The 27,811-nt window shown below is 41.1% G+C and overlaps 3 protein-coding genes across 13 annotated transcripts in view; 2 read left to right on the top strand and 1 right to left on the bottom strand.

Moving 5' to 3' along the window:
• NEK11 (NIMA related kinase 11) overlaps window positions 1-27,811 on the bottom strand; it is a 237,473-nt gene that overhangs the window by 64,974 nt on the left and 144,688 nt on the right. For all 11 annotated transcript variants that reach the window (XM_041734124.1, XM_041734125.1, XM_041734130.1 and 8 more), the window contains one exon: window positions 280-340. In XM_041734124.1, coding sequence (XP_041590058.1) covers window positions 280-340 — 61 coding nt within the window. The remainder of the gene's footprint in view (window positions 1-279; window positions 341-27,811) is intronic.
• Window positions 13,821-14,260, top strand: LOC121478804 (cytochrome b-c1 complex subunit 8). Its single transcript, XM_041734138.1, has one exon. The coding sequence runs from the start codon at window positions 13,894-13,896 to the stop codon at window positions 14,140-14,142; it is 249 nt and encodes an 82-aa protein (XP_041590072.1). The 5' UTR covers window positions 13,821-13,893; the 3' UTR covers window positions 14,143-14,260.
• Window positions 15,567-16,039, top strand: LOC121479020 (39S ribosomal protein L42, mitochondrial-like; the record flags this gene model as incomplete). The annotated part of the gene is made up of 1 exon (XM_041734538.1): window positions 15,567-16,039. A coding segment is annotated over one exon (435 nt), but the record flags the coding sequence as incomplete, so codon positions are not given.

Genomic DNA, 27,811 nt, shown 5'->3' with positions numbered 1-27,811 from the left:
TGAAAAGCCTATTACTATGCACTGCCAGGCCACCGTTTGGTCACAACGGACCACTGAATTTCAACTATTTCATCCTTGGAGAGTAATGGTCACTTACAGTAATAAACTTCGAGTTGCCTGGCCCTGGGCCAGACTTTCAACTTCTGTGGGTCTGTTTCCTCCTGTATAAAGTGAAGAGGCTGGACTGAAATATCTGTTAGATTCCTTCCAAGCTTTCTTCTCAGATATTCTGTTAGCATCAGCAGATACCACTATATTTTGGAATTTGAAACAACTTACCTAGAGAGGTGCAACCCAGGACATTTTCCAAACACCTGACCAGTGCTTCGATATCGCTGTCCTGTCAAAACAAGAGAGATTTACTTCTGTGTACGACAGAACAATATTTATAGACATAGAAAAATGTTCTTGCCACATTTAGGCAAAATAAAACCAAAAAAACTGGTTGCAAAATTTTTTGACAGTACAATCCCATTAAAAAATTGTTTGCAGTTGAAGTGTAATTAACATACAGTGTTACATTGTCTCAAGTGTACACTATAGTGGCCCAACAGTTCCACACATGACTCAGTGCTCATCAAGATAAGTGTACTCTTAATCCCTTTCACCTATTTCACCCATCCTCCCATTCACCTCCCTTCTGGCAACTACCAGTGTATTCTTTGTATTTAAGAGTTTTTTTTCAATCTCTTTTTTCATCTGTTCATTTGTTTTCTTTCTTAAATTATACATATGAGTGAAATCATGTGGTATTTGTCTTTTTCTGTCTTTGTCTTTTTTTCACTTAGCATGATATCCACCAGAGCCAACCATGTTGTTGCAAATGGCAAGATTTCATTCCTTTTGATGGCTGAGTAATATTCTATTATATATATTACCACATCTTTATCTATTCATCTATCGATGGATACTTGGGCTGCTTCAATATCTTGGCTATTGTAAGTAATGTTGCAATAAACATAAGGGTGCATATATATCTTTTCCATGTTTTTGTTTTCTTTGGGTAAATAGCCAGGAGTGGAATTACTGAATTTTATGGTAGTTCTATTTTTATTTTTTTGAGGAAACTCCATACTGTTTTCCACAGTGGTTGCACCAATTTGCATTCCCACCAGTGGTGCATGAGGACTCTCTTCTCCATATCCTCACCAATATTTGTTATGTCTTGTGTTTTTTATTTTATAGCTGTTCTGACAGGTATAAAGTAATATCTCATTGTGGTTTTGATTTGCATTTCTCTGGTGATTCATGATTTTGAGCATCTTTTTATGTTGGCCATTTGTATATCTGTTTTGAAAAACTGTCTATTCAGGTCCTCTGCCCATTTTTTAAAAATTGGATTATTATTTTTTTGGTGTTGAGTTGTATAATTTCTTTATATATTTTGTTTTTTTTTCTTTATATATTTTGGCTATTAATCCCTTACTGGATATGTCATTTGCAAAGATCTCCTCCCATTCGGCAGGTTGCTTTTTTGTTTTGTTGATGGTTTCTTTCACTGTGCAAAAACTTTTTATCTTAGTATTGTATGATCCAATTTTTTAAAAGAAAAATATTTCAATATGTTTGCCTATATCTCACTCTCTCCATCTCTGTCAATCTATAGATCTATTCCTCCATCTCTCTGATGGGAAGAACAGACTCTGAAAGTGTTGATGGTGGTATAAAGTAAGATTATGGATGATCTTTATTTTCTCCTTTGTGTGCTTACATCTTTTCTAAATTTTCTATAATAAATATTATTTAATTTACAAAGTAGCAAATGCTACTTAGAATGCGGAAAGGGTTTTATTCAATCTGTAATCCATTCAATACATCAAAAATCAAGTAAATATTCTTTTTGTAGGAAATATCTCTACCAGCTTTTCTTTGGAAATGTATGGTCTTCTAGGGGTCATAAATCTAAGAACTGCACTTCTTATTTACCTTAACCCTCAGTAAGAGTCAAGTACCCTCTTGAGAGCTGAGGGAATCCCAGAACTGTATTTGGCAACAAATATTGTCTTTACTACAAAAGAAATATCTGTCCTGAATCCAAGAGGCTGAAAATATCCACAATAGCATCATAATGACCTGGGAAAATGGAACCACTTAATTATTTTCAGGTTTGTGGCTATACTGAGGGAAATCAGTAGTTTGTGGCTCACCTGCTCCATTTCAAAACAAGCAACACATTTCATATTGAAGTAATTGTGAATTTTAGAAAAATGCATTGTAGTATAATAGACTACTCTAAAACATTACATAAATGTGTTGTTTCATAATATAACATCTAGTGGGGGCTTGAGCAGCCACTTTTTATGCATGTGGTGAAACCCAGCATCATTTCATGTTCTGATGTATAAAAGAGGCAATGATGAAGAAAGTTATGGCTGGTTAATGCTGGTCAATGAGGCCAAAGCATTAACTGAAGACCCTGGTATCCAGTCCAGGTATAGGGAGGCAGGGAGATTTAGAAGAGGGAAAAACAAATCCTTTCCTTCTTTTGTACCTTTGTGATCTCCAAACTTAGCAGGACAGCTTTGACATAGAGGAACCCAGCAGAGACATCCTCTGTTAGAGGAAAAGCAAAGCAGACATTGGCATACACAGGTGATGACACCAACCTGACAAGCTTAGATTGTAAGCCTTGCTCCTCTACTAAGTGTCCTGGCCTGGGCCAAGTGGTTTGACTTCCCAGGCCTTAGTTTCTGTATCTGTTAAACTAAGGGGTTGAATTTGATGATGGTTAAGGGACCTTCTAGCTCTAGAACCTGGTTCTTCCAGCAAAGAGTTAGATGGACATGACTGTGTGGATTGTTTTCCAATATAGCTACAGCAAACCTTCCCATTCCTTTGTTCCTAGACCATTCCTCATATCAAACTTAGACTCTCTCTTCCCATCTCTTAAGCTGGCCCTGACTTGCTCTGGGCCTCAAAATGTGGCAGAGGTGATGTTTTGTGACTTTTATTAGTAGGCCTTAGGAGGCCATGTAGCTTCCATTATTACTCTCTTGGAAGCCAGCAACAATGTAAAGAATTCCAGGCTGGTGGAATATATACTGGTGATATATTATGGTGAGATGCCCTGCAGCATGAGAGGCCTTGTGAAGGGAAACAGAGGCTCCCAACCAACAGCCAGCATCAATTGTCAGACATACACGTGAGGCCACCTGGGACCCCCAAGCTGAGCTCCCAGCAAAAGGCAGCCACATGTATAAACAATATACATGGAACAGAAGAACTGTCTAGTGAGCCCAGGCAACCTACCTAGAGTCACAAGAGACAATAAGTCATTGTTTTAAGCCATTAAGTTTTGGAGCATTTTGTTACACAGTAAAAAATAACTGAGACACGAAACTAAGATGGCTAAGTATTTTACAATTTTTAGGTCTCCAGCACCCAGCATGGACCCAGGAGCCTGACGAATGCTAAATGCTCACCTGTGCAGGTCTCTTCCAGCTTCTGTGATTTGCACGGAAGTGAAACAACAATGGCATTGACTCTTTAGATCACAGTCTACCCCTAGTTGTACAGTAGGGTTCTCCCCACTCAAAGTACCTCCTTACTGGGAAAGTAAAGGAAAGAACATACTACTTCTTAATTCTGTGGCCTCGGTCAAATTGGTTAACCTTTCCCAACATCATTTTCCTTCACTGTAAAATGAGGAGAATAATGTCCTCTATCCCACACAGGGCTCTTATAAAAAGCAAATGAAATAATAAAAAGCCTTTTGTGGAGGGTATGACTTTGTTGGAAATACCCAATGGGTGGAAGAGATAGAACAGGGTAGAACAGGATGGGATGAGAAAGGGACGGAGATATAAAAGATTAAAAAGTCCCTATCACTGTATCTGCCACAGAATATAGACATTTGCAATAAGTATTTGAGTGGAGTCAAGCAACAAAACAGCAAGGACCCAAGTCAGGGTGTAGAAGGTATCTGGATGGCTTGGACATACCAGTTATATCTTTCTAACATAGAGGATAGGGAACCCTATAGAAGTCTGTGGGAAATAATTCTAATCCAATTGAATGAATGAATGAATGAATGAATGAATAGATGGATGGATGGATAGACGAATACTAACTTTTACTGAGATCTTAATATGTGCTGTTGTTCCACCACCTTACATGTATTAATTCATTTAAATGCAACTAAGTGGTGCTATTTTTCTCCCTATTTAACAGTTGTGAAAACTGAGGCACAGGTAGATTCCATAATGTGACTAGGTTCATGCAGCTAGCAAGAGGTAGAACACATGGTATTCTCCAGAGCCTGAATTTTTCTTAGTCACTAGTATACACATACATATAGTAGAAGGCAGGCCTCCAAACCCAAGCAGAGTTTCACAATATTACTGGAGGAACCAGGGTACAATCTCATGAAAGAGACTCAAAAACAATTCTTTGCTGAGATATATATACAGTATAATGCAGCCTGGGGACAAGATGCAGCGGAGGAGTGAGTTCTTCATCAATGGGTTCCAACTCCAGGTCCTAAGAGAACTTTAAGTAAAACATCAGTTCTCTGTCTAAATATGGCTTCCAGGGGGAAATCCCTGGGTGGCTCAGCAGTTTGGTGCCTGCCTTTGGCCCAGGGAGTGGTCCTGGAATCCTGGGATCGAGTCCCATGTCAGGCTCCCTGAATGGAGCCTGCTTCTCCCTCTGCCTGTGTCTCTGCCTCTCTCTCTCTCTCTCTCCCGCTCTCTCTGTGTGTGTGTGTGTGTGTGTGTGTGTGTGTGTGTGTCTCATGAATGAATAGATAAAATCTTTAAAATAAAATAAAATAAAATAAAAATAAATATGGCTTCCAAAAGAGGGTTGTGCATTCCCTTAGTGGAGTAAGCAACAGTCATGGGCCACGTGGGAACTTGAGACCTCTGCCAACTTCCCTTCTTGCCCTGAAGACTGTGGCCTCAGAAGTCATGGACAATGACTAAGCTCAACTTACATCCCCAACAAAGGACAAGTCACTTTCTGTCTCTAAGCTGCAGATGAGGGCTTTAAGACCAAAACTCCAACTGTACCCACTGAACACTTTTTAAACTTTTGAAATGTCAGACTCACAGGAAAGTTGCAAAAGCAGTACAAAATTCCCATATATCCTTCACCTTGATGTCAACCTTGATGTTTACATGCCCATTCCCCCATCTATTTATACACACCGAGGTTTTCCACCTTAGTGCCAATGAAGTTCTGGGCCAGGTAATTCTACTAGTATATTGCACGATGCTTAGCAGCATTCTTGGCTTCAACTCACCAGATGCCAATAAGACACTCCTATCATCCCTCCCTCAACCCTAGGAAGTAGAAACCAAAAACGTCACCAGGTACTGCCAAATGTCTCCCAAGGGGCAAAAATCTCCCTTGATTGAGACTAGTTGATCTACATATAACTATATCCCCAGATACATATTTTTTCTACTGGTTAAATTTGGATCAATTTGGTGATCAAAATAAATGACACTAATGATTAATAAGCCACAGAATTAAATAAAATCCAACTGTTACTTTTTAACATTTAAATGAAACTTTGTCTTTTGAAAAAGAGACAATTCATTATAAAGATCAGGTTCTCCTTTATTTTTACATTAAATAATTTAGAAAAGGAGTTAAAGAGCTTGTCTCACTGTGTTGCAACTTCATTTAGCAATAAACTCATTCCTTGTGTTCCAGCAATTATTATTTAATTGAACATAAAGGACCCCAGTAGAAATATACCCACCCCCAGGAGAAAGGAAGAAAAATGGAAATGAATACCATGTCTTTCTAAAGATGTTTCCCAGTACTTTAGCAAGAAGTTCAATCATGGAAAACATCTCTCAGGAGCATATTATGGCTGGTAAAATGTGGGGATTATTCTGTTGATTGGAACCTGTGCATTTCCTCTCTGTTTCACAATTTAAATTGATCTCTGCCAGAGCTAAGTGAACTAAGAGAGCAACCACATCCAGATAGAAGCTAAATTGCAGTGCCACCAGTCTGCACTCATTTCAGCCAAGTGCCAGGAAGCCGAATTTCAAATGCTGTGAAGATAACATAATTGTTCTTTTGCTGATGAATTCAGAAGCTCTTTAAGCCTCCTTCCCCCATAACCAATTCCTCCATAACAGGAACAGGTCTTCAAGGCATGAGGAACATCTGGTAAGATTTAGTTCTGGAAAACTGTCCCACAGATTCAAGTTTGGTCAAACACCCAGATTTTTTCCAGAAACAGATGCAGTAATTTGGCTAATGAATTCAAAATTGCTCCTAAGGGGGATAAGGTAGCTATTTTGAAAAGGTGAAAGACTTAGTTCACACACACACAAAACTGTCACTTGATTACTCAGTTGTATTCTATTCAGGAAACATTTACTGAATGCTAGTTATGTACCAATGTATACAAAGATGAGGGAGACAGATGCAGCCTTACTTAGCCCACCATTTGGGGACAGACCATCCATTTCCATAGATGGGAGGGAAGAGAGCACATGAACAGAGGCTGGGAGGGATGATCTTGTGTTCTACTGTATCCCAGACTAGCCGTTCAGCAGTAACCTCCTTCATTATTTCTCCCGCAATGCATGCTGTCTACCATCAGGTGGCTAGTAGGATCACAGAAGCCAAACTGGGAAACCAGTACCAAGGCCCTTCTTTTCTATTAAAAAAGAGCCACACATTAAAAGTAAACAAGTAAAAAATCCAACAGTTACCCTAGCTCAAGCCACCATCAATCATCTCTTGCCTCCTTACTTCTCTGCTTCCACTGTGGCATTGCTTTAATCCATTTCCTTTATAAAAGCCACACTTTGTTGCTGTGCATGGAATACAACCCAGAGCCCTGTGGATGGAATGAAATCCAGTCATGGCTTGCCACGTCTAGTGTGATCCAGTTCCTTTTGATCTTTCTAATCTTGCCTCTTTCCACTTGCTCTTCTGTGCACCTTGCTTCAGCCACGTTGCTCTCTTCTCTTCAAATGCACCAGGATCTTTTGCACCTTGGGGCCTTTCTCATTGGCTGAGAATGCGTTGGCCTCACATATATATTCAAGTGACTGCCTTCCTCATCCTTCAGATCTCCACGTTCTGTCACCTGCTCAGAGGTCCTCTGAGCATCTAAATTACGTTTCCATCACCACTTTAGTCAACCCTATCGCAGTGCCATTTCTTTTGATTGATTCACTTATCCAAAGATAAAATTAATGTTTTGTTCATTATTGTGAGCTCCATGAGTGCAGGACCATGCCTGCTGAGTAATTATTAGCTCAGAGGTGGGCACACAGGAAGCAACCAATAAACCTTTTTTGAATATGCTGATGAAAGGAAAGCCACCCAAAGCAACAAACAAAATATTCCTGTTCCTAACTCACCATGCAGGTTTTATTTAAATTCAGAGCTTCTCAGTCCAGTGCAAACTTCAAATGCATTTTCCCCATTCAATTCTTTCAGAGGCTTTTATTTACAGAGCTTCCTATTGAGCCATCTGATGGTGCATCTTCTGCTTCACTCTTTATTTTCCTTGGCTTCTTCTTTTTTTTTTTTTTAAGATTTTCTTTATTTATTCATGAGAGACACACAGAGAGAGGCAGAGAGGGAGAAGCAGGCTCCATGCAGGGAGCTTGACATGGGATTCGATCCCAGGTCTCCAGGATCACACCCTGGGCTGATGGTGGCGCTAAATCACTGAGTCACCCAGGCTGCCTGGCTCTCAGATGTTCTATCGTATGGCTATTTTCTGACTCTTTCTGAGCTGACCTCAGAGACAGATATGACCCACAGGCTACCCCTAACTGGAACTTCCTTTGGTGAAATCCCTCTCAGGAGCCTCTGGGAAACTTTCTGTTGTTACCTTCCAAATGTCCCAAAATGAGGAATGTGCTCTCAAAAGATGACCTCACTATGGGCTGAAGTCCTGCTACAAGTTCTCCCTCCCTGTGACCACTGCAGGGTACACACCAGTAGGCACTGTGAGATGTGCAACTATTGAGAGATAAAAGCCTCAGGTGAAGCATGTGAATGTCAGGTTTAGAATTTCTCATTCTAAATTTAGCTTTTTGCTCATTAGTCCCTCAGGCCTTCCTTGCCTCGTAGTCAGTCCTTCCTGGGCCTGGTTTACTATTCTTCCCAATTCCACATTCTAGCACGCCCCAGGATATTTGTCTGATAGATCCTATGGCCCATAAGGAATAGGACCCTTTACTATCTGGGTCACAGATTTATCTACCTTGGCTTCAACAAAACTATACCATATGTCTGTGGTATCTTGGAGATTCATAACCTTCATGAACACATTGAAAGCTCTGAAAAGCCTTCTAGTAAAGATCTAAAACACTGTTTAACATAGTTTTTCCCAAACCTAATTGCCTGTGAAACCCAGTTCATTCTGTGGAAGTCCCAGGAACATTCTTTGGAAAACCTCATGTGGACTAATACATTAACCGAGCTTCCTGTCCCATTCACTCTACTCCAGGATCCCCAGGTGTCTTTACTGGATTTAGTCCTGGGACATCTGTAAGCTCCCTGTCCTTACTCTTGTTCAAGTAAACATTTTCTACTATGAGAACCTCTGTCCTAATACACATAAGTTCCTCTCATTGGAAGAAAGATTGCTTTAGTATCCTTAGATCTAAAATGCCTTTAACTTTTCAATTAAAACATTTCCTTAGTTCTTTCTTTGAGATTAAAAAATAATGCTATTTTCCCACCATTGCCCTCAAGTCACTTTACTGAAAATAACTAGCAAGTATGAGCGTTTCAGCGAAAAGATATTTACATGTAGTTATTTATATCCTACTACTCCACATTAGAACCATGATTTTTCTTTTAAAGATTTTATTTATTTATTCATGAGAGACACACAGAGAGAGAGAGAGAGAGGCAGAGACACAGGCAGAGGGAGAAGCAGGCTCGTGCAGGGAGCCTGACATGGGACCTGATCCCTGGACTCCAGGATCACACCCTGGGCTGAAGGCGGCACTAAACCGCTGAGCCACCCTGGCTGCCCAAACCATGATGTTTTAGATTCTGGAGCAACTTCTAAAAAGATGGATGGAGCATGGTTTTGTTTTTTTCTTTGCAAAGGTTAACTGAAAGAGTTTTTATACTTTAGCCTTGCAGACATAGGTCACAGTTACCCAAAAGGATTTTAGGATGAAACTGGGAAAGTATTTTTGGAATCAATAACACATTTGGTGATAGCAGACCTGTACCAAACCCTGTGTTAAAAATTCAGTGTGCTTCAATGAATTTCTCAGTGTCCTTTTTTTTTTTGAAATGGAAGTGTGGTCAACATATAATATTATATTAGTTTTGGGTGTACAACATCATGATTCAACATTTATATACATTACAAAGTGATCAACACAGTAAACTAGCTACCACCTCACTCTCCTTTTAATTGCTGAGCAATGAAAACAGTTAACATTGTATGGGGTGTTTTCTACTTCACACCTGTGATAGGGAGGCTTTCCAATCTTGTTTTGTATTCCTAGGTAGTGGAGCTCTTGGCCTGTTTCCAGTCACAGATCAGCTTTGGAGGTGAGGTATAGATACATAGTCCTCTTACCCAGTGACTCTCAAATTTTACTCTGTGTAGGAATCATCCAGGGATCTGGTTAAGAATGCAGAATCTGATTTAGCAGGTCTGCAGTAGGGTCAAGATTCTGCATTTTAACAAGTTCTCAATAGCTACTAATGCTGCTGGTCCATGGACCACAATTTCAAGAGCAAACTTTAGCAATAAGAATGATTGGTGCTAGACTACTTTAATGAGCCTGCCATGAAGATTGTACTAGAAAGATCTGTTTATCTTTAGAGAATTCTCATTTATTCAATTAGTGTGAATGTTACTTTAAGCTGGGAAGAATTTCTACAAGCACCTATTTTACTAACTCAGGATTTTTCAACTTCAGCACTAGTGACATGTTGGGCTGGGTAATTCTTGGTGTGGGGGGCCATTGTGTGTGTTGTAGGATGTTTGGCAGTATCCCTGGCCTTCACCTACTACCAATAGCCCCCCTCACCCAAGTTGTGACAATTAAACATGTCATTAGAAACTTCCAAATAGGGCAGCACTGGTGGGGCAGTGGTTTGGCACCGCCTGCAGCCCAGGGCATGATCCTGGAGACCCGGGATCTGGTCCCGCATCGGGCTTCCTGCATGGAGCCTGCTTCTCCCTCTGCCTGTGTCTCTGTCTCTCTTTGTGTTGTACATGAATAAATAAATAAAATCTTTTTAAAAAAACTTCCAAATACTCCTAGAGGGCAAAATGCCCACTGTACTGACATGGAATCACTTGGCATCATGATATTTGTCGCGTTCTATTATAGATATGAGTTTATAGACTTCTAATTGATTGCAATGTATATGTATTCCACAACTCAGAAGTTATCTTCATGAAGAATCAAGGTAATTTCCAAGCAGGACTATTTAAGTATTAAGACTAAGACATTTCTGCTTCTCTGCATGGCTTCAAGAACATGATGTCTTTTCTTTGCTGAGCTTTACATTTAGAATAGTGGGATGTGTATGTCCATATATGTGTGTGTGTAAGGTATAACTATAGAACTTACACAAAAACCATAGGTATTAATATATTAGATACTTTAAACATAATACATGTCTGAAACAATAGCAAAATCTCCCCTTTACTCTTGTTTTCATTTAAGAAATATGTGAAGAACTTTGGTGTATACAGTACTAGATATGTTCATGATGAATTAGAGAGTGATAAAACTCAAAAGAATCACATTTATGATTGAAGTCTTCTGTGTCAGATACTTTAATATTTTGTATCTTGCATACACTGGAAATCAAAAGTTCAATTAAATGTTAGTTTTCAATAACACTCTTTTCATGTCCTGAAGACTCTCTCTGGGCCATAAAAACAAAAACAAAAACAAAAACAAAAATCCAACCACCTATAATTGCCAACCAATTCTGTTGCTTCCCTACTCAACTTACTATTGGTATAATTAGAGAATTCTGATTCCTGAAAAACATAAAAATCTCCCAACCATAAAGAATTCAGTGGTGTATACATTAATAAAAGAGAGAATAAAAGCCAAACAATAAAAAAAAAAGCCAAACAATCTTGTCAATAGATGCAGAAAAAGCATTTAAGAAAATACAATGTCCATTCTTGATAAAAACCCTCAACAAAGTAGGGATAGATGAAACACATCTCAGCATCATAAATGCCATATATAAAAACCCCCACAGCCAATATCATCCTCAATGGGGAAAACTAAGAGGCTATGGTCAGGAACAAGACAAGGATGCCCACTCTCACCATTACTATTTAACATGGTACTGGAAGTCTTAGCCTCAGTAATCAGACAACAAAATGAAATTAAAGGCATCCAAATCAGTAAGGAAGAAGTCAAACTTTCCTACTTGTAGACAACATGATACTCTAATGTAGAAAACCCAAAAGACTCCACAAAAAAATTGTGGAACTCCTACATTAATTCAGCAAAGTTGGAGGATATAAAAATCAATGTTCAGAAATCTGTTGCATTTCTATACACCAATAACAAAGCAGCAGAAAAAGAAACTAAGGAATTGATACCATTTCCAATTGCACCAAAAACAAAAACATTTCTAGGAATAATCCTAACTAAAGTGGTACCTATAAAAGAACCTGAAGAGGACACAACAAAATGGAGTAGCATTCCATGCTCATGTATTGGAAGAACAAACATTGTTAAAATGTCTATACTACCTAAAAGCAATCTAAACATTTAATGCAACCCCTATCAAAATATCGCCGGCATTTTTCACAGAGCTAGAACAAATAATCCTAAAATTTTATAGAACCACAAAAGACCCCAAATAGCCAAAGCAATCCTAGACGTTTATTTTTCGTCTATTTTTTTTTTTTTTTTTTTTTTGAAGCACAAAAGATTTTATAGTTCAGGTAAGGGTATGCACCGCACCACCCCCCGCCCCCCCCGGCCCCAGTCTGTCTTCTGGGTCCAGGACACAGCCATGTTCTGGGGCTGAGAAGTCTCAGCATAGGCTCCACCCCGCACAGTTCTAGCTACAGATGAACTGCCGGATGAACTGTTCCAGCTTCTCCTGATTTTCCCGGCTGGTGAATGTAGGGGAAAGGTAGAGCATGGGGCCTGCAGGGCTGGGTGTCTGCTGTAGCACCCCCAGGTCTCTGAAGGTCCAGATAGCACTGGACCTTTTTTTTTTTTTTTTTTTTTTTTTTTGTTAGAACAACTCAGCAAAATAAAATTCCGGTTTATTGTTGGACAACATTGTTTCACACATACATCAAACAGGCCAAAAAAAATAAACAGCAACTTCATAGACAAAAAAGGAAAAAAAGAAACCTTTTATCTTTGGCCTTTTTAACCATCTCATACAAACCAACTACTTATAGTACAGCTAAGTACATACACAAAAAAAGTTACTGGAATGCTCGGAATAAGATTGTTTTTTTGTTGTTGTTTTTGCTTTTTTTACAAGGTTTTTTTTCTCCTTTGAGATTATAATGAACATGGTCACACCACAAGTAAAGTCAGAAGTAGGACAGAGAACGCTCCAAAGGCTGGTTTGGTCATCCGAGATCATTAAAAATGGCTGACCCCTAACAATATGTACAAAAATATAAAATGTAAATAAAAAATACAAACAAATTTTCCTTTTTAAAGTACTTTTAAGAAAAAAAGCAGGGCCTTGGAAGTTTTGGTTCTTTTTTCCTCCCCTGTTGCAAATTCACGTTGTGGTTTTGGTTGGGTGGCGGAGAGCGTGTGTCATCTGCGGGTGGCGCTGCCCGCGTTGGGCAGGCGGGCGGGACTCTCTACTCGAAGGTGACCACGTTTAGATTCTGAGACGGGAAGTGGAGGGTGAATAGGTCACGGTGGCCTTTTTTTTTGTTAAGTTTAACTTTTCCTTTTTTTTTGCTGTCTAGTCATCCTCATCAGTCTTCTGCTTCTTGGTGTCGACGTCGTCATCCTCATCATCTTCAGCTGCCCGTTTGCCCGTAGCTGCCTCTGCCTCCTCAAGTTGTTTCTGTTCACAGTTCGTCGTCACATTATCTCACGGTGAATTTACTTTTGCCTTATTTCCTTAAGCGTTAATTTTATGTATAGTAAGTGTATTTTGCATGTTTTAAATTGTAAATGGAAAGAAATCCAAGGAAAATTGAACTCGGAGCAGTCTTGAAAACTTAATTGCTTGAATCCCTACCATTCTCCAATTAACCTGACAAGTATACTTTAATAACTGGTTTTATACCGGTACATTAGACATTAAGTTGCCACTTGTCAGGTGGCTAGTTTGGAGTTAGCCGCATATCCATGGGGCCAGTTGTGTGTCAGCTTTCTTTACTGGTATCTGAGTATTCTCATCATTGGATAGCTTTAATATCTTTATGGAAATTTAATTTTGGGCCTTTTGTCAATAAGTCAAGATGTGTTTCTTCCTCAGAGCACTGAATGGTCAAAGATAGTAAATTGAGCTGTTAATGGATTTTATGTAAGTTACACATTCTTAATTTGGTCCTTGTAAATAGCACTAGGTAGGCCTTCTACCTGTAATACTCCAAGAGTTAAAGGCAGCAGAGGGGTTCAGAAAGAACATTTTTTTACAGTCAGTTAATTTACCATGTAAAATTGCTGTAAATGATAATGTGTACAGATTTTTTGTTCAAATATTCAATTGTAAACTTCTTGTTAAGACTGTTATGTTTCTATTGCTTTTGTATGGAATGATATTGCAAAAATAAAAAGAAAAGAACCTTTAAAAAAAAAAAAAAAAAAAAAAAAAAAAGCCTGGCCCTGCCAGCACCGACTCATTCACGGTCTCCAGCCGGTTGGAGGACAGGTCCAAGTGGGCGGTGTCCAAGGGGATGGGCACGGGCACGATGTGAGGGTGGAGGGCGAAGTGACCCCTGTGCGGGAGTGAGGCGCCGCCGCGACCATGGGCCGCCAGTTTGGGAACCTGACCCGGATGCGGCATGTGATCACCTACAGTTTGTCGCCCTTCGAGCAGCGCGCCTTCCCGCACTACTTCAGCAAAGGCATCCCCAACGTGCTGCGCCGTACGCGGGCGTGCGCCCTTCGCGTCGTGCCCCCGTTCATAGCGTTTTACCTTGTCTACACATGGGGAACCCAGGAGTTTGAGAAATCCAAGAGGAAGAATCCAGCTGCCTATGAAAATGACAAATGAGCCACTCATCTGGATCGTAGTTCCCAGTGTCTGGAAGACTTGAAGAAGTAATAAATTTATTATGGACTGCAAAAAAAAAAAATAAAAAAATAAAAAAAGAAAAAAAGAAAAAAAAAAATCGCAGCAGCTGAGACACGTCCATCAGCTGTCCTGTGGGAGCTGGCTCTTCCTCTTCCCACCCCCCACCCCCCCATGCAATCCTTTCAAAGTCTGACCCTTCAGGCTGAGTCAGGGGCACCCCTCCCACATGGGTCTCCTGCCCCCCTTCCCCCGAGCTAATTCAGTCCTAGCCCTGGCCCATTCTGGGCTGTCCCTATCTGGGCCCCCCCTGGACTGTGGTGAGGGCACACTGACAAGCCCTTGAAACAGGCAGAGGGACACTCCTCTACGGACTCAACTGCCTCGATGTTCATAGTTTACTACGGGCAAAAGGCAACCTAAGCCCAACCCCCGGGATCCTCCACAGAGAGAGAGAGAGAGAGAGGCAGAGACACAGGCGGAGGGAGAAGCAGGCTCCATGCACCGGGAGCCCGATGTGGGATTCAATCCCAAAAAAAAAACGAAGAAAAAAAAAAAATAGACGTCTATTTTTAGACGTTTGACAAATGAGCCACTCATCGAAAAAGAAAAACGAAACTGGAGGCATCATGATCCCAGATTTCAATCTATATTACAAAACTGTAATCATCAAGACAGTATGGTCCTGGCACAAAAACAGACACACTGATCAGTGGAACAAAATAGAGAACCCGGGAATGGACCCACAACTATATGCTCAGCTAATCTTTGACAAAGCAGAAAAGACTATCCGATGGAAAAAGTCTCTTCAACAAATGATGTTGGGAAAACTGGATAGCAACATGCAGAAGAATGAAATTAGACCATTTCCTTACACCATACACAAAAATAAACTCAAAATGGATGAAAGACGACAATGTGAAACAAAATCCTAGAGAACACAGGTAGAAGCCTCTTTGACCTCAGCAACTTCTTGCTAGACACATTGCTGGAGGCAAGGGAAACAAAAGCAAAAATGAGCTATTGCAACTTCATCAAGATAAAAAGGGTTTGCACGTTCTGGGACCCGGATTGAGGTAAAATGGAAGGATCGTGGTGCCGCTGACACAGGGATGAAAATAGTTACACGTGGAAGCAGAATTTAAAATCCATCTCTCAGGGATCCCTGGGTGGCACAGCAGTTTAGCGCCTGCCTTTGGCCCAGGGCGCGATCCTGGAGACCCGGGATCGAGTCCCACATCGGGCTCCCTGCATGGAGCCTGCTTCTCCCTCTGCCTATGTCTCTGCCTCCCTCTCTCTCTCTCTGTGTGTATGTGTGTGTGACTATCATGAATAAATAAATAAAATCTTTAAAAAAAATCCATCTCTCTTCAAATCATCTTTTATACCACCCAATAGCATCCTGATTCACCGTGGCATTGGCAGCAGTAAAATGGGCAATATCAAACAGAACTGTCTGGAAACATTTAATTCCAATTCAAAATGGAGCTTTATATTGTGTTTGTCATAAATCTATGTATTCTCCTCTACCAGATGACTATAATTGCAAAGTAGAGCTTGCTTTGACATCTGACGGCAGGACGATAGTATGCTACCACCCTTCTGTGGACATTCCATATGAGCATACAAAACCTATCCCTCGGCCATATCCTGTGCATAATAATGAAGAAACACATGACCAAGTGCTGAAAACCAGACTAGAAGAAAAAAATGAACACTTTGAGCAAGGACTTATGATAGAACAACTTAGCAAAATGTTCTTTACTATTAAGCACCATTGGTATCCTTGTGGACAGTATCATAGACGTCGTAGGAAACTGGATCCTCCAAAAGACAGATGATACTGAGGTTTTCAGGAATCAAAAAGATGTTATCTTGTGTCTCATCAGCCATTTGAGAAATGCAATTGAGTATATTCACTAACATGCTATATAGCAAAATAATAATAAAATGTATTTTCATATGTTAAAAAAGGGGTTTGCACAGGAAAGAAACAATCAGCAAAACTAAAAGGCAATCTATGGAATTTTTGCAAATGACATATCTGATAAAAGGCTGGTCTCCAAAATCCATAAAGAATTTATCAAACTCAACACCCCAAAAAACAAATAATCCAGTTAAGAAATGGGCAGAGGACATGAATAGATACTTTTCCAAAGAAGACATATAGGTGGGCAACGACACATGAAAAGATGCTCAACATCACTCATCATCAGGGAACACAAATCAAAACCATGATGAGGTACCACCTCACAACTGTCAGAATGGCTAAAATCAACAACACAAGAAACAAAATGTGTTGGCGAGGATGCAGAGAAAGGGGAACCCTCTCACATAGTTGGTACGAATGGAAACTGGTGCAGTCACTTTGAAGAACAGTACGGAGGTTCCTCAAAAAGGTAGAAATAGAACTGTCCTATGATCCAGCAATTGCACTACTCTGTATTTACCCAAAGGACACAAAAATACAGATCTGAAGGGGTACATGCACCTCAATGTTTATTGCAGCATTATCAATAATAGCCAAACTATGGAGAGAGTCCAAATATCCACTGACTGATGAATAGATAAAGAAGGTGTGGTGCACATATATACAGATGAACATATAGGAAGGGGGAAAAGAAAAGGAGAGAGAGAAACAAACCATAAAGGACTCTTAATGATAGAGAACAAACTGAGGGGATAGAGGGAGAAGGAGGAGGATGGGCTAGATGGGTGATGGGTATTAAGGAGGGTACTTGTGCTGAGCACCGAGTATTGTATGTAAGCAATGAATCACTGAATTCTACTCCTGAAACCAATATTGCAATATATACTAATGAAAATTTAACTTAAAGAGAAAGAGAGAGAGAGAGAGAGAGAGAATTCAGGCGTGTGGAAAAAAGTAGTTTTCCAATCTAGGAAGATTTTTCTCTGAGCATTATTTTATTCAAATCTAATACTGATAGACTCAATGAATCAAATTCTCAATAACATCTGGACATGGATACTCCATAAGAGATCAGGGTAGTCACAATGTAGTTACAAGGTTTATACCAAACCAGAACTACAGAGCATCCTACATTTCATGTTATTTCCTAGAGGCAAGCCCCAAATACTGTCATTTGTGCATACCACAAACATTGGTTTGTTCCTTGGAATTCAAACTTTTATTTGAAAGTTGACAAGAAGCTATTTTGAAAATATAATCCAATAACTACACAACCATATTTCTACACCAATATTCCTGCTAGGAAAAGAAAAAGAATCTTAATTTATCATCTATATCACCTAGGACAGTTTCAGCTACAAGTAACCCAAAGCCTACATAAACTGGCTTAAACAAAGAGCTCCAGTATGTTCCTCTCCATGTACTCTCAGACCCCCTCCTCCCTGAGAAAATATATCCTCACACTTTTTGACCAGGATTGATTGCATGTTCTTCTTAAACCAATCCCTGGTGGAGTTTAATGGACAAACTGGCTGGAATGAATAGGATTTAAGATTTATCCAGATCAGGCAGCCCTAGTGGCTCAGCAGTTTAGCGCTGCTGTCAGCCCAGGGCGTGATCCTGGAGACCCGGGATCAAGTCCAACGTCGGGCTCCCTGCATGGAGCCTGCTTCCCTCTGCCTCTTTCTCTCTCTCTCTCTCTCTCTCTCTCTCTCTCTGTGTGTATGTGTGTGTCTCATGAATAAATAAATAAAATATTAAAAAAAAAAAGATTTATCCAGATCATGAGGGGAGGCTGGCCACTGGCACAAAGTGGAGGCTCTGACAGAATGGACCAAGGGAGAGGGGCACAGCCTAGTGGTTAGGGGCATGAGCATTGGATAAAGCCTGACTGAGTTTACATCTGGCTTTGCCATTTGCCAGTTGTGTGTCTTGAGCACAGTACTTAACCTATTTTTTTTTAAGATTTTACTTATTTATTCATGAGACACACACACACACAGAGAGAGAGAGAGAGAGAGAGAGAAGCAGGCTCCATGCAGGGAGCCCGATGCAGGACTCGATCCCAGGTCTCCAGGATCACACCCTGGGCCAAAGGCAGGTGCTAAACCACTGAGCCACCCAGGGATCCCCGGTACTTAAACTATTCATGCCTTCCGTTCCCTAACTATAAAATGGGTTGTTAGGAGGAATAAATGTTAGCATCTCCAAAGCGCATAGATCCATGTCTGTGACATATTAACTGTAATATGTAATATGTGTTTGTTAAACAAAATGCTCAAAAATGTTTGTTTGGTACATGACCAATATGCTCAGCAGCTTGGAACCCAGCTTAACTTTCTGCTCAAATTGTTGGAATGGATAATGCAGTTGAAGAAATCTCTTTCTGAAGCAGTTTGTTTCTCAAGCTGTCGTTGACAGTCACTTATTCCCCTGAGGGAACAAAGCAACGAGAACCCACTCACAGAGAAGCCTAGTCCCATGAGGTTTGATGTCCAAAGTCTAAGGACACTTGACCTTTATCTGGATGAAGAAGATATTACAGAGAAAGGAGCCAGAGTGAGGCAAGGCAGAGAGGTAAAGACATTGTGTCCTTCACTCTTCCGTGTTTCATTTCCCCTGTGAATGTCTTCCTCTCATTCAATGAGAGATAAAGAACTGTAAGTTGGCTAAAAAAGAAACAAAGCACTTATTTAAGAGAAATGTTACATAAGTCTGAAACTTGAGAAGTTTCAATGTTCACTTACACAGCTTTCTTTGAAGCTATATATACATATAGCTTTATATATATAATATATAAATATATATATATATGGATAAAGAGATCTAGCAGTGACATCAGTAAAATGGTAACCAGTTCACAATATTGTGCCCTTTTTAGAATGAATTGTGAATGAATGAATGAATGAATGAATGGTAACTACCTGCCAGAAGACCTTACTTTCAGATGAGAGCTCAGTTTGGGTACCAATAGCCCTTAGCAATTGTACATCTATCTTTAGACATTCCCAAGAACCTCCCAGAGGGGGGTTCTTCTGCTTCCTGCCCCACACCTTGAGGTGGTGAAAACCCAACCATCTGTCTACATCTAGCAGCCTTAGCGCTGTCCTAGCAGGTGCGCAATGCTGACTCCCAAAGGCATATACACAGAAGGCTGGACAGTTAGCAACCCAGACATAAACAGCTTCACAGCTAGGAAGTGTTTTATGTTTCCTGGGGCTGAAGGCTGCTCAGGATAAGTGGGAATGGATACTACATGGTGTGCTGCCAGGCCCGACACCATTTCTGTCTGTGGAACAATCCCAAGCAAAGATCTATAAACATATGGATAAAGTGGACATAAGCATCCATATAGCTGCAACCACAGAAAGGAGTTCAGCTAGGCTTCATCTAACTCAGACCACTGGGCACATCCTCCCACTCAAGCGTCCCTATGTCAATGGGTGTGAGGATGTGAAGGGGCTGATTTCTCTTACATCTTGGGCACCTGTGTTGTCAGAGTCTCACAGGGTGAAACCAAACCATATGGAACCCTTTACCCCACTCATGCTCAGTCAATCTAGACTCACCATTTTTTCCCAAGACACCTTATTTGAGTGTACCCAGGACCTCCTTGAAGCTAAAAAGTCATGCACAGGCTATAAGGAGTCAAAGAAGGAGCCTCAATACAGGCTGACTTACAAGTGTCATTATATATGTATGAGTATCACATTTCTGGTGTAGTTTTTTGGTAGTTTTTTTTTTTTTTTTGTCTTCATGACATCGTTGATGGTGTATTATTTTTATCAGGGAAATTGCATGCAACGAAATGCCAGATTTTCAGTGTAAGATACCCATGTAGCCACCACCCCAAACAAGATAAAGAACACCTCTATCATTCCTGAAATTTACCCCAAGCCCCCTTCCAGCCAAACCCCACCTTCCACTGCCACTGTTATTCCTATTTCTACTGCCATGGATTCATTTTAAGACTTTATTTTACTTGCCCTTCACTGGATTAGCCTTGTACCTAAAGTAAAATCCACTCTCCTTACAAGACCTTCATGATGTAGCTACCGCTGGCCTGACTTCTCCAAAAGCATCGATCCTCTTGCTTACTCTGCAATTTCTCAACATTGCCAAGTCCTTTTATGACCCGAGCCTTCTTACACACCCTTCTCCCTCTATGAAATACTCCTCTCTCATTTCTGTTTCTTTACATCAAGGGGCTGGCTTTTTCCATCCTTCAGGTTATAGCTGAAAAGTCCTCTTCTGGAAACCTCCTGATTCCTCTCTCAATTTGGTATCCCCACGCCCCTCCTAAAGCCCATTTCCTCCATCACTTCAACCTCTTCCTTTCCTCATTGCTCTAGGTGTTTGCCTACTGGCTTATGGGCTGCCTGTACCACTAGACTATCCATGCAGGCATTCATTCATCCATTTATCTCACAATATATCTGCTCAGTATTTGCCCTGTGCTAAACACTGTTCAAGGTGCTTGGGAATACAGCAGTGATACAAACAGAATCTTTGCCCTACTATTCTAGTAGGGGAAGACAGGCCATAAATGAAGAAGCAAGTAAGCAGTGGTAGGTCAGATGGTAATAAGGTCTATGGAGAAAATAAAGCAGGGAAAGGACACAAGACTTCTCAGGCCAGTAAGTGCTATTTTATCTAAGTACTCTGAGTCCTCCCCAATATGACAGCATATAAGCATAGACCTGAGGTAGAGAGGGAGCAAAATAATTTGTGTATCCAGAGGGGAGGGTATTCCAGGCTTTCTATGGCAGGAACATGCCTGGTGTATTCCAGAAACAGGAAGGAGACTAATATGACTACAGTGGGGTGGGCGAGGGCAATTCTCACAGTGATGGAAGGGAGGGGCTCTTCCATGGGTGATGATGGGATGTTGCAAGGCCATTTTGAACAGACTCATGCCTTTTAGTCTGAGTGAGGTATAGTGGGGAGGGTAACTGGGAAACCAGTTAGAAGCTATTGCAATCATACACTGGGGAGGTGATGGTGGCTCCGGCAATTGGAATAGAGGTGCTAAGTAGTGATCATATTCTAAAGATCAAGTCAATAGGTTTTGCTTATGGATTGGAAGTGGAATGTGAGTGAAAGGTCGTGAGTCAAGGTTGACTCAGGAGAGTTGATGTGGACCGGGGCTGGTGTGTATTCATTCACTTTTGGACATGCTTAGTTCAGGATGTCTATTAGAAGTCCATATGACACCTATCCCCACTCCTGGCAGATGGGGTATGTGAATCTGGAGTTATGGGGAGACAGAGCTGAAGAATGGGAAGAATGGAAGACACACATTTGGGAGTTGACAGTCTATGGATACTCTGTAAATACATGAGAATGGGTGAGATGTCCATGAAGATGGCATTGTGTCTGTTTTTCACTACCTTAAACCCAGCACCTAGAACACTCAAATATGTGATAGATAATGTATGATCTAAGCAACAACCCACCCGTGTTCTTTCCCGCAAGCTGCTTTACTACACTACTGTACACTCTCCTTCAAACTATTCCCACTACATCCTGAAAAATGTCACTAAGTTACAGAAACCAAAACACCAAGGTGACCTTATCCACTTTCTACACGCTCAGAGAAGTACCTTTCACATCTCTCTTCAATCTCATTAGAAGGCAAGCCGTTGCTTATTTGCATTCATAATTCATAGGAAGACAGAGGGTGCCGTTTAGTACAAAGCCACAGGACAAAGCGGATGGTGCCTTGGTGGAGGCTGCCCTGAAATCAGTAAGCTGACGTCTTCACTCTTATCTCACTGCCAATGGTCACCTTCTGTCAAGGAAAAAAGGTCTCAGAGTGTGTGCAGTGATGGGAACACAGAGCCACATCTGCAAAACTCAAACTGCAAATAAGCCCCCAGGCTCCTGTAACACTAAACGCCTCTGTCACTGAATTTGGAGTCACTGATACGTGACTGTCAATGTGTCCACATTTCACTGCTAATGCCTTGTTTACTCTACATTATTAAAACCTCACTGCAGCTGTCTCTTATTAATGCCTAGGCCCGTGGCACGTCGGTATCCGTGAGGTTGCTTCTGGGTTTCAAAGACATTCACAGGTATCCTATACAGAGCTCTTAGGACATTTTGGATCGCAGTTTAGAAATGTAAAGGATGGAGAGAAGAGAAAAGAAAGCAGGGTCGTTGGGAGTGGCATCACGGTGCCCACCCAGGAACTTGGGCAATGAATTTTTCAGGAGCTGGGGTTGGTGGTACCTTTGCTGTGATCCACTTATCAAGTGGCAGCAGTGTGGGGGGGAGCCTGCCCCATTTGTTTGTTTTTGCTTTTGCTTCCCTTGCCTGAGGAGTCATATCTAGAAAAATGTTTCTATTCCTGATGTCAAGAGATTACTATCTATGTTCTCTTCTAAGAGTTTTATGACTTCACATCTCATATTGAGGTCTTCAATCCAATGTGAGTTTGTATGTATGGTGTTAAAAAGAGGGTCCAATCCACCCTTTCTCTCCTAAAAGCTCACTTGCTCTTGATGAACTATTTATCTCTTTTCATGACACATGCTCAGTAGTCTAGGGAAGAAAGTCCTGCAATTTAAGGAATGTTTATCAGTTCATGTTCCAAAAGGTAGCCCTTGTCATACACACTTCTTTACTGCACGTTACTATTTTTGACTCCAGCTCTAACTTTATTGCTATATGAATCCCACAGAGTACATAGAAAACATAGTCCTGTGTTTTCAACATTATTTTAAATCATCCGATCATGTTCTCACACATTTTGGAACCGTCCCTGAGGTCCCTAGAATCTTCTTTTCCTCTCCTTTACGAGCTTCTACATTCAGTTCTACACGCACCCCAACTGTCTCCTAGTTGACAAGGAGTATCTGCTGGTTTGTATTCCAGCCCTGTCAATGGACTAGGTGACGTTGGTCAAATTAGTTATTCTTTCTTTCCATTTGGCACTTTCCCCTTTGTAAAGTGGGATGGGAAGATGTTAACCCTGTAAAGTACTTGTGAGTATAAAATGGGATAAGGCACATAAAGGCCTTAGCGTGGCACCTGATGTGCTGCAAGGCTAGTTCTGTTTTATTAAGAATAATGACTACTTTCTCTGGTATGACATGGACCACTTCCAGATTAGCAGTTATGTAGAAAGGACAGTACCTCCAACAATGTCCTAGATGTGTCACACTCCTTTCTTCCTAGACATCATGAAATGGTGTTCACTCTTTCCCCATGAATAAAATATTCAGAAAATAAAATTAATTTCTCTGTGTAACTGAATCACAGAATAGTGGGATGGGCCATGTGTTTGCAAGGGCTGTTTAGGAGAAGCCCCAAAGGTTCCATGCCAACTAGGCTTACCAACTTTACAAAACCAGCATACACTGTTCCACCACGTTCACCCCCAGCTCTAGGAGTAGCACAGGAGAGCACAGTGCAGGTTGCTCACTGTCCCTTTCCTGCCCCAGCTGCTGCAGATCTCTGCTCAGCTCCCAGCATGGACGTAGGGGAGGCTAGTGGAGGCTCCCACCCTCCACACTGAAAGGAGTACACAGACTCTTTGCACTCCCACTAAGTTTTGCTTTGTCTTCATCCACCCTATCACCTTTTTTTCCCTCCATTCTTTGGGATTGGGGCGAAAAGTGTAGGTGTGATCTTCAATACAATAGTGGATCTGATATAACAGATTTAGGGACTAGATCTACAAAGCCCACAGTGCCTATGTCCCACGGCAAGGTTTGCTGGTCCCTGTCTGACCAGCAATGCACTATGCTTTGGCTTGGACAAGAAATAGTAGAGAGGGAAGGCAGGACAGCCATGATGGAAGTGAGAGCTGGAACAGGAATGAGAGTGGAAACTGTCTCATCAAAGTGACTCCTTTCAGCAACGCGACCTAGATCTACAGAAGGCCTGTTACCTGGAAGGGTGACACATGAGACTGCTGAGTTTCTCTAACTCCTCAACCAGGCTAGCTGCTTTCCAGCCTGGGACAAAGGCCGGGGGATGCTGATGGAGAGATGTTAAATAGTGGGGCTATTTACAGTGCTTCTTACAACTGATGACCTCTACGGTCAGTTCAAGACAAAAACTGCTTCCCCTCATGCATGAAGTTAAATTGATTAAGTCAGTGCATGCAAAATAGTAGTTAAATTAGCCCTACAATTTGGACTCAAGAGTTCTGGCATCTTCTATTAAAACAAATAAACAAAAAGATAGCAGGAGGAGAGAATTCTGTATCCTATACCAGATGTGGGAGGCAGGCTCTTTTTTTGTTTCAATTTTCACAACTCAGCACTACTCCAAGGCACGGTATAACTTTTGCTTTGTGCATAGCTCAGTAATTCTGTTCAGTAGAACCAGGCTAGATAATGCAGTGGCCCTTCTGCTATCCCCTGGCATCTAATGTGTTTACCCAATCATCATGGAGGAGGGATTATAATTGCTATAGTTAAGCTGTTGTGCCAGGAAAATACTGTACAAAGAAGCGGCTAAAAGAGGTGTCAGATCTGCAGCTCTGCTACTTGCTAGCTGTGTGGCTACTTGCCAGCTGTGTTCCCTTCACTGAGCCTCAGTTTCCTCTTGTGCAAAGTGAGGAGATCACAACAGTCTCATCTTTCAAGGGACCTGAGTTTTAAAGTCAGTGCTTAATACAGTAACTAATGATAGACAAAAATAAGCTGTTTCCTTTTGAGCACCAAATGAAAGAACTGACTTGCACTTAGGAACTGCATTGTATGAAGAACATGTAGTTTTAAATACTATAAGTCTAGGGCAATCATTCAAAGCACCAAGAGGTTCTCAATCTGAGAGACACATGAGCCCTGAGAGGCAGTGCAGGATTCTGGATTTACAGCTTTCAGCTCTTTCTCCATCTGGGACATCTGCCTTTTGGTAAAATGTTAGGCAGAACTGACCTGAAATCACTAACTTACATTTTCTTCCTTTCTCTTGGCCCTTCTCTGCCCTTCCTCACTCTCACCTTCTCCCCTGTTTGAGTCCAGTCAGTTAAATTCCAGCTTGATGTAGTTCAACTAGAATACGTGCATCCAAGGGCCAACTTGTAAGAATTAAACGAAAGTGCCAGTAGCCGGGGGTGCACCATTTACATTTCTCTTCAAGAGCCAGCCTGCTGCCAGTGTAGGTGACTACCCCCAGCTACTGCCCCCTCAGGATCGGCTCATCCCTGGAAGCACCCAGCCAGGTGGAGTGTGGGGATACTAGAGCCAGGCCATTCCTGCCCAGTTTGATCTCCTCTGATGGGCAAGGCAGTTTTTGCCCTGGGGCTCTCTTACCAGAGCTGTGAAGACTTTTTTAGAGCTGCCCTGCACCTGAGGATGTCATCTAGTCCTCCCTCTCCCTCCATCCTTGCCCTCAAAGATGTAGACCAGCATCGTGGTTTGAGGCTTTCCCCAATTCTGTCTTGTCATCTGCTTTCCAGAGGACCTGGACTGACACAGTATATAAAAGTACATGGCATAGAATAAAGGTTCAGGGGACATTAGTTGTTATTGTTATAACAATTAGGATTTGATTAAACTAATGATTCTACTAACAGAAGACACTCAAAGGCATATATTCTCATGAGGACCTGATCTAAGAGTCCTCGGTAGATTCTTAGGTCTTCTCTAGCCTATATCCATTTCTCTGCTTCTGTGGCTCCATTCCAAGAAGATCATTCTGCTTTACCTCATGCCTCACTATGCAGAGAATTTCAAAACCACTAGAGGATTTGGTGAAAGCTTCAGAATTATTTGGTAAAATGGGCTTCCATAATCCTTCGTCGTGGCAAGAACAAACACCATGGTCCTAAGAGCCTTCTTAAAACAAGGATTGATGCAAGCCACACTCATTAAACAACAGAGCCTTTTCCGAAGGAGTTCTGTGTGAAGTCATTATGGTCTACCTAGCATGTGTATACCTGGTGTACAGAGGACATTGATTAGTCTTGCAGAGGGAAGTGATGGTCAAGGCAGCAAGGGAAAAACATAAGGGTCTCTGAACATACTCATTAAACAGCAGCCCTAAAGCATGTCCATTAGAGCAAAAAAAAAGTTTTCAGTGACAAGTCCCACAAATACTGTTGAAAACCCTGTTATGATGACAGCTATAAACTCCATTCTCCTGAGATCTAAGAGGCTGGTTCCAATTCAGTGACCAGAGACTTCATAGAGTAGCTATCAACAATATGATAATGGCTTGTGATAAAGGTGTTGTTGATGCTTAACACAGCAGAGAAGCAACATACTATCAACAGCAATTAGGTGCTTAATAAAATCACTTTGGAGATGCTACTGCTGAAGATTGTCATGGGTGGGTACAAGGGACTCAGCAATCAATCCCAATGAAACCCATTGGACTGTTTGATGAAAGATTGTTTTTCTTTCATCAAACACAAACTGTGTAACTTTGATCTGATTACTCACATAAAAGCCATGGACACAGTGATAACTGAAGTAGACCCTGGACACGCTAGGGTCAAGGGTGAGACTGGGAAGAGGGAAGAAGAGGAAGATCCCAGTGACGGCTGAAGGTTTCACCCAATTCACAAAGCTGACACACTGGGTCTTGGCATGGAGTTCTGTAACTACAATTTTGTGTGTCACTAATAAAATAACCTAGGAAGGGAAGAGCAGAAACTCATCACAACCACACATTCACTGCCTTTAGGGAGGGGGAAATGATATCAAATTACTAGGAAAAACAAATGGGATTGTAGTTAACCTCTCTCTATTACTCAGTTGAGATTTCCACTCCTGTTTCTATTATGCCAAGTCCACTCTAGGTTGATACACCTTTTGTACTAGAAAGAAAACTGGCTTGAGAATGTGATAAACCTTGGCCTGTGCATGGTTCTGAGCCTTTCCTAGCTGGGTGGTCACTGGCAACCTACTTCTCGTGGAGACTCAGTTTCCTCATCTGGAAAATAGAAATAATAATAACTACCTGACAGGGTTTTGTGAGACAAAATACCAACATGGATGTGAGAAGCCTCAGCATCTTGTCCCAAAAGATTTAAAACCAATTTGCAAAGCATAGCCTATATCCATTTCTCTGCCCCTGCGGCACAATTCCAAAAAGATCACTCTGCTTTTTCTAACACTTTGCTGTGTAGAGAAAATTTCAGCTATCATATCGCATGTGACAGATGCATAGCTCAGAGAGTAAAACTGCTGTCCTATATTTATCATTGGCCCTAAGAAATAAAAAGGAGGGATTTTTTTATACTATAGTTCTGAAACCTCACAGTAACATTAAAGAGTTTGGAAAGTAGCATTATAAACACACACACACACACACACACACAAAATAGGATGCCTGGGTGGTTCAGTCAGTGGAGCATCTAATTCTTGGTTTTGACTCAAGTCATTATCTCAGGGTCGTGAGAGGGAGCACTGCATAGGGCTCTGCGCTCAGCAGGGAGTTTGCTTGAGATTCTCTCTCCTTCACACTCTTCCCCTCCCCTGGCTCATGTGTGTGCTCTCTCTAAAATACATAAATAAATCTTTTTTAAAACCCCACAAGATGGCTGGGTAACATCATCATCATAATAATAATTAATAACTCATTATTAATTACTTTATTAAATTCCAGACAGTATTTTAAACACCTTACATTGATTACTTCATTTAATCTCCAGACTGGGAGGTGTAAATCATTATCCTCCCATTTTACAGATTAGAGAAGTGAGGCACAGTGAAATTTAGTAACTTGCACAAGGTCACAGAACCTGGAAGTAACAAA

Source organism: Vulpes lagopus, chromosome 19, assembly GCF_018345385.1.
Source record: "Vulpes lagopus strain Blue_001 chromosome 19, ASM1834538v1, whole genome shotgun sequence".
In the NCBI taxonomy this organism is placed as follows: Eukaryota; Metazoa; Chordata; class Mammalia; order Carnivora; family Canidae; genus Vulpes; species Vulpes lagopus.
Note: the sequence above shows the minus strand (reverse complement) of the source record. Positions and strands in the feature narration are given on the sequence as shown.

What these genes read in the sequence shown, in the direction of transcription:
- LOC121478804 (XM_041734138.1), top strand. Translation starts at nt 13,894, where the DNA reads ATGGGCCGCCAGTTTGGGAACCTGACCCGGATGCGGCATGTGATCACC.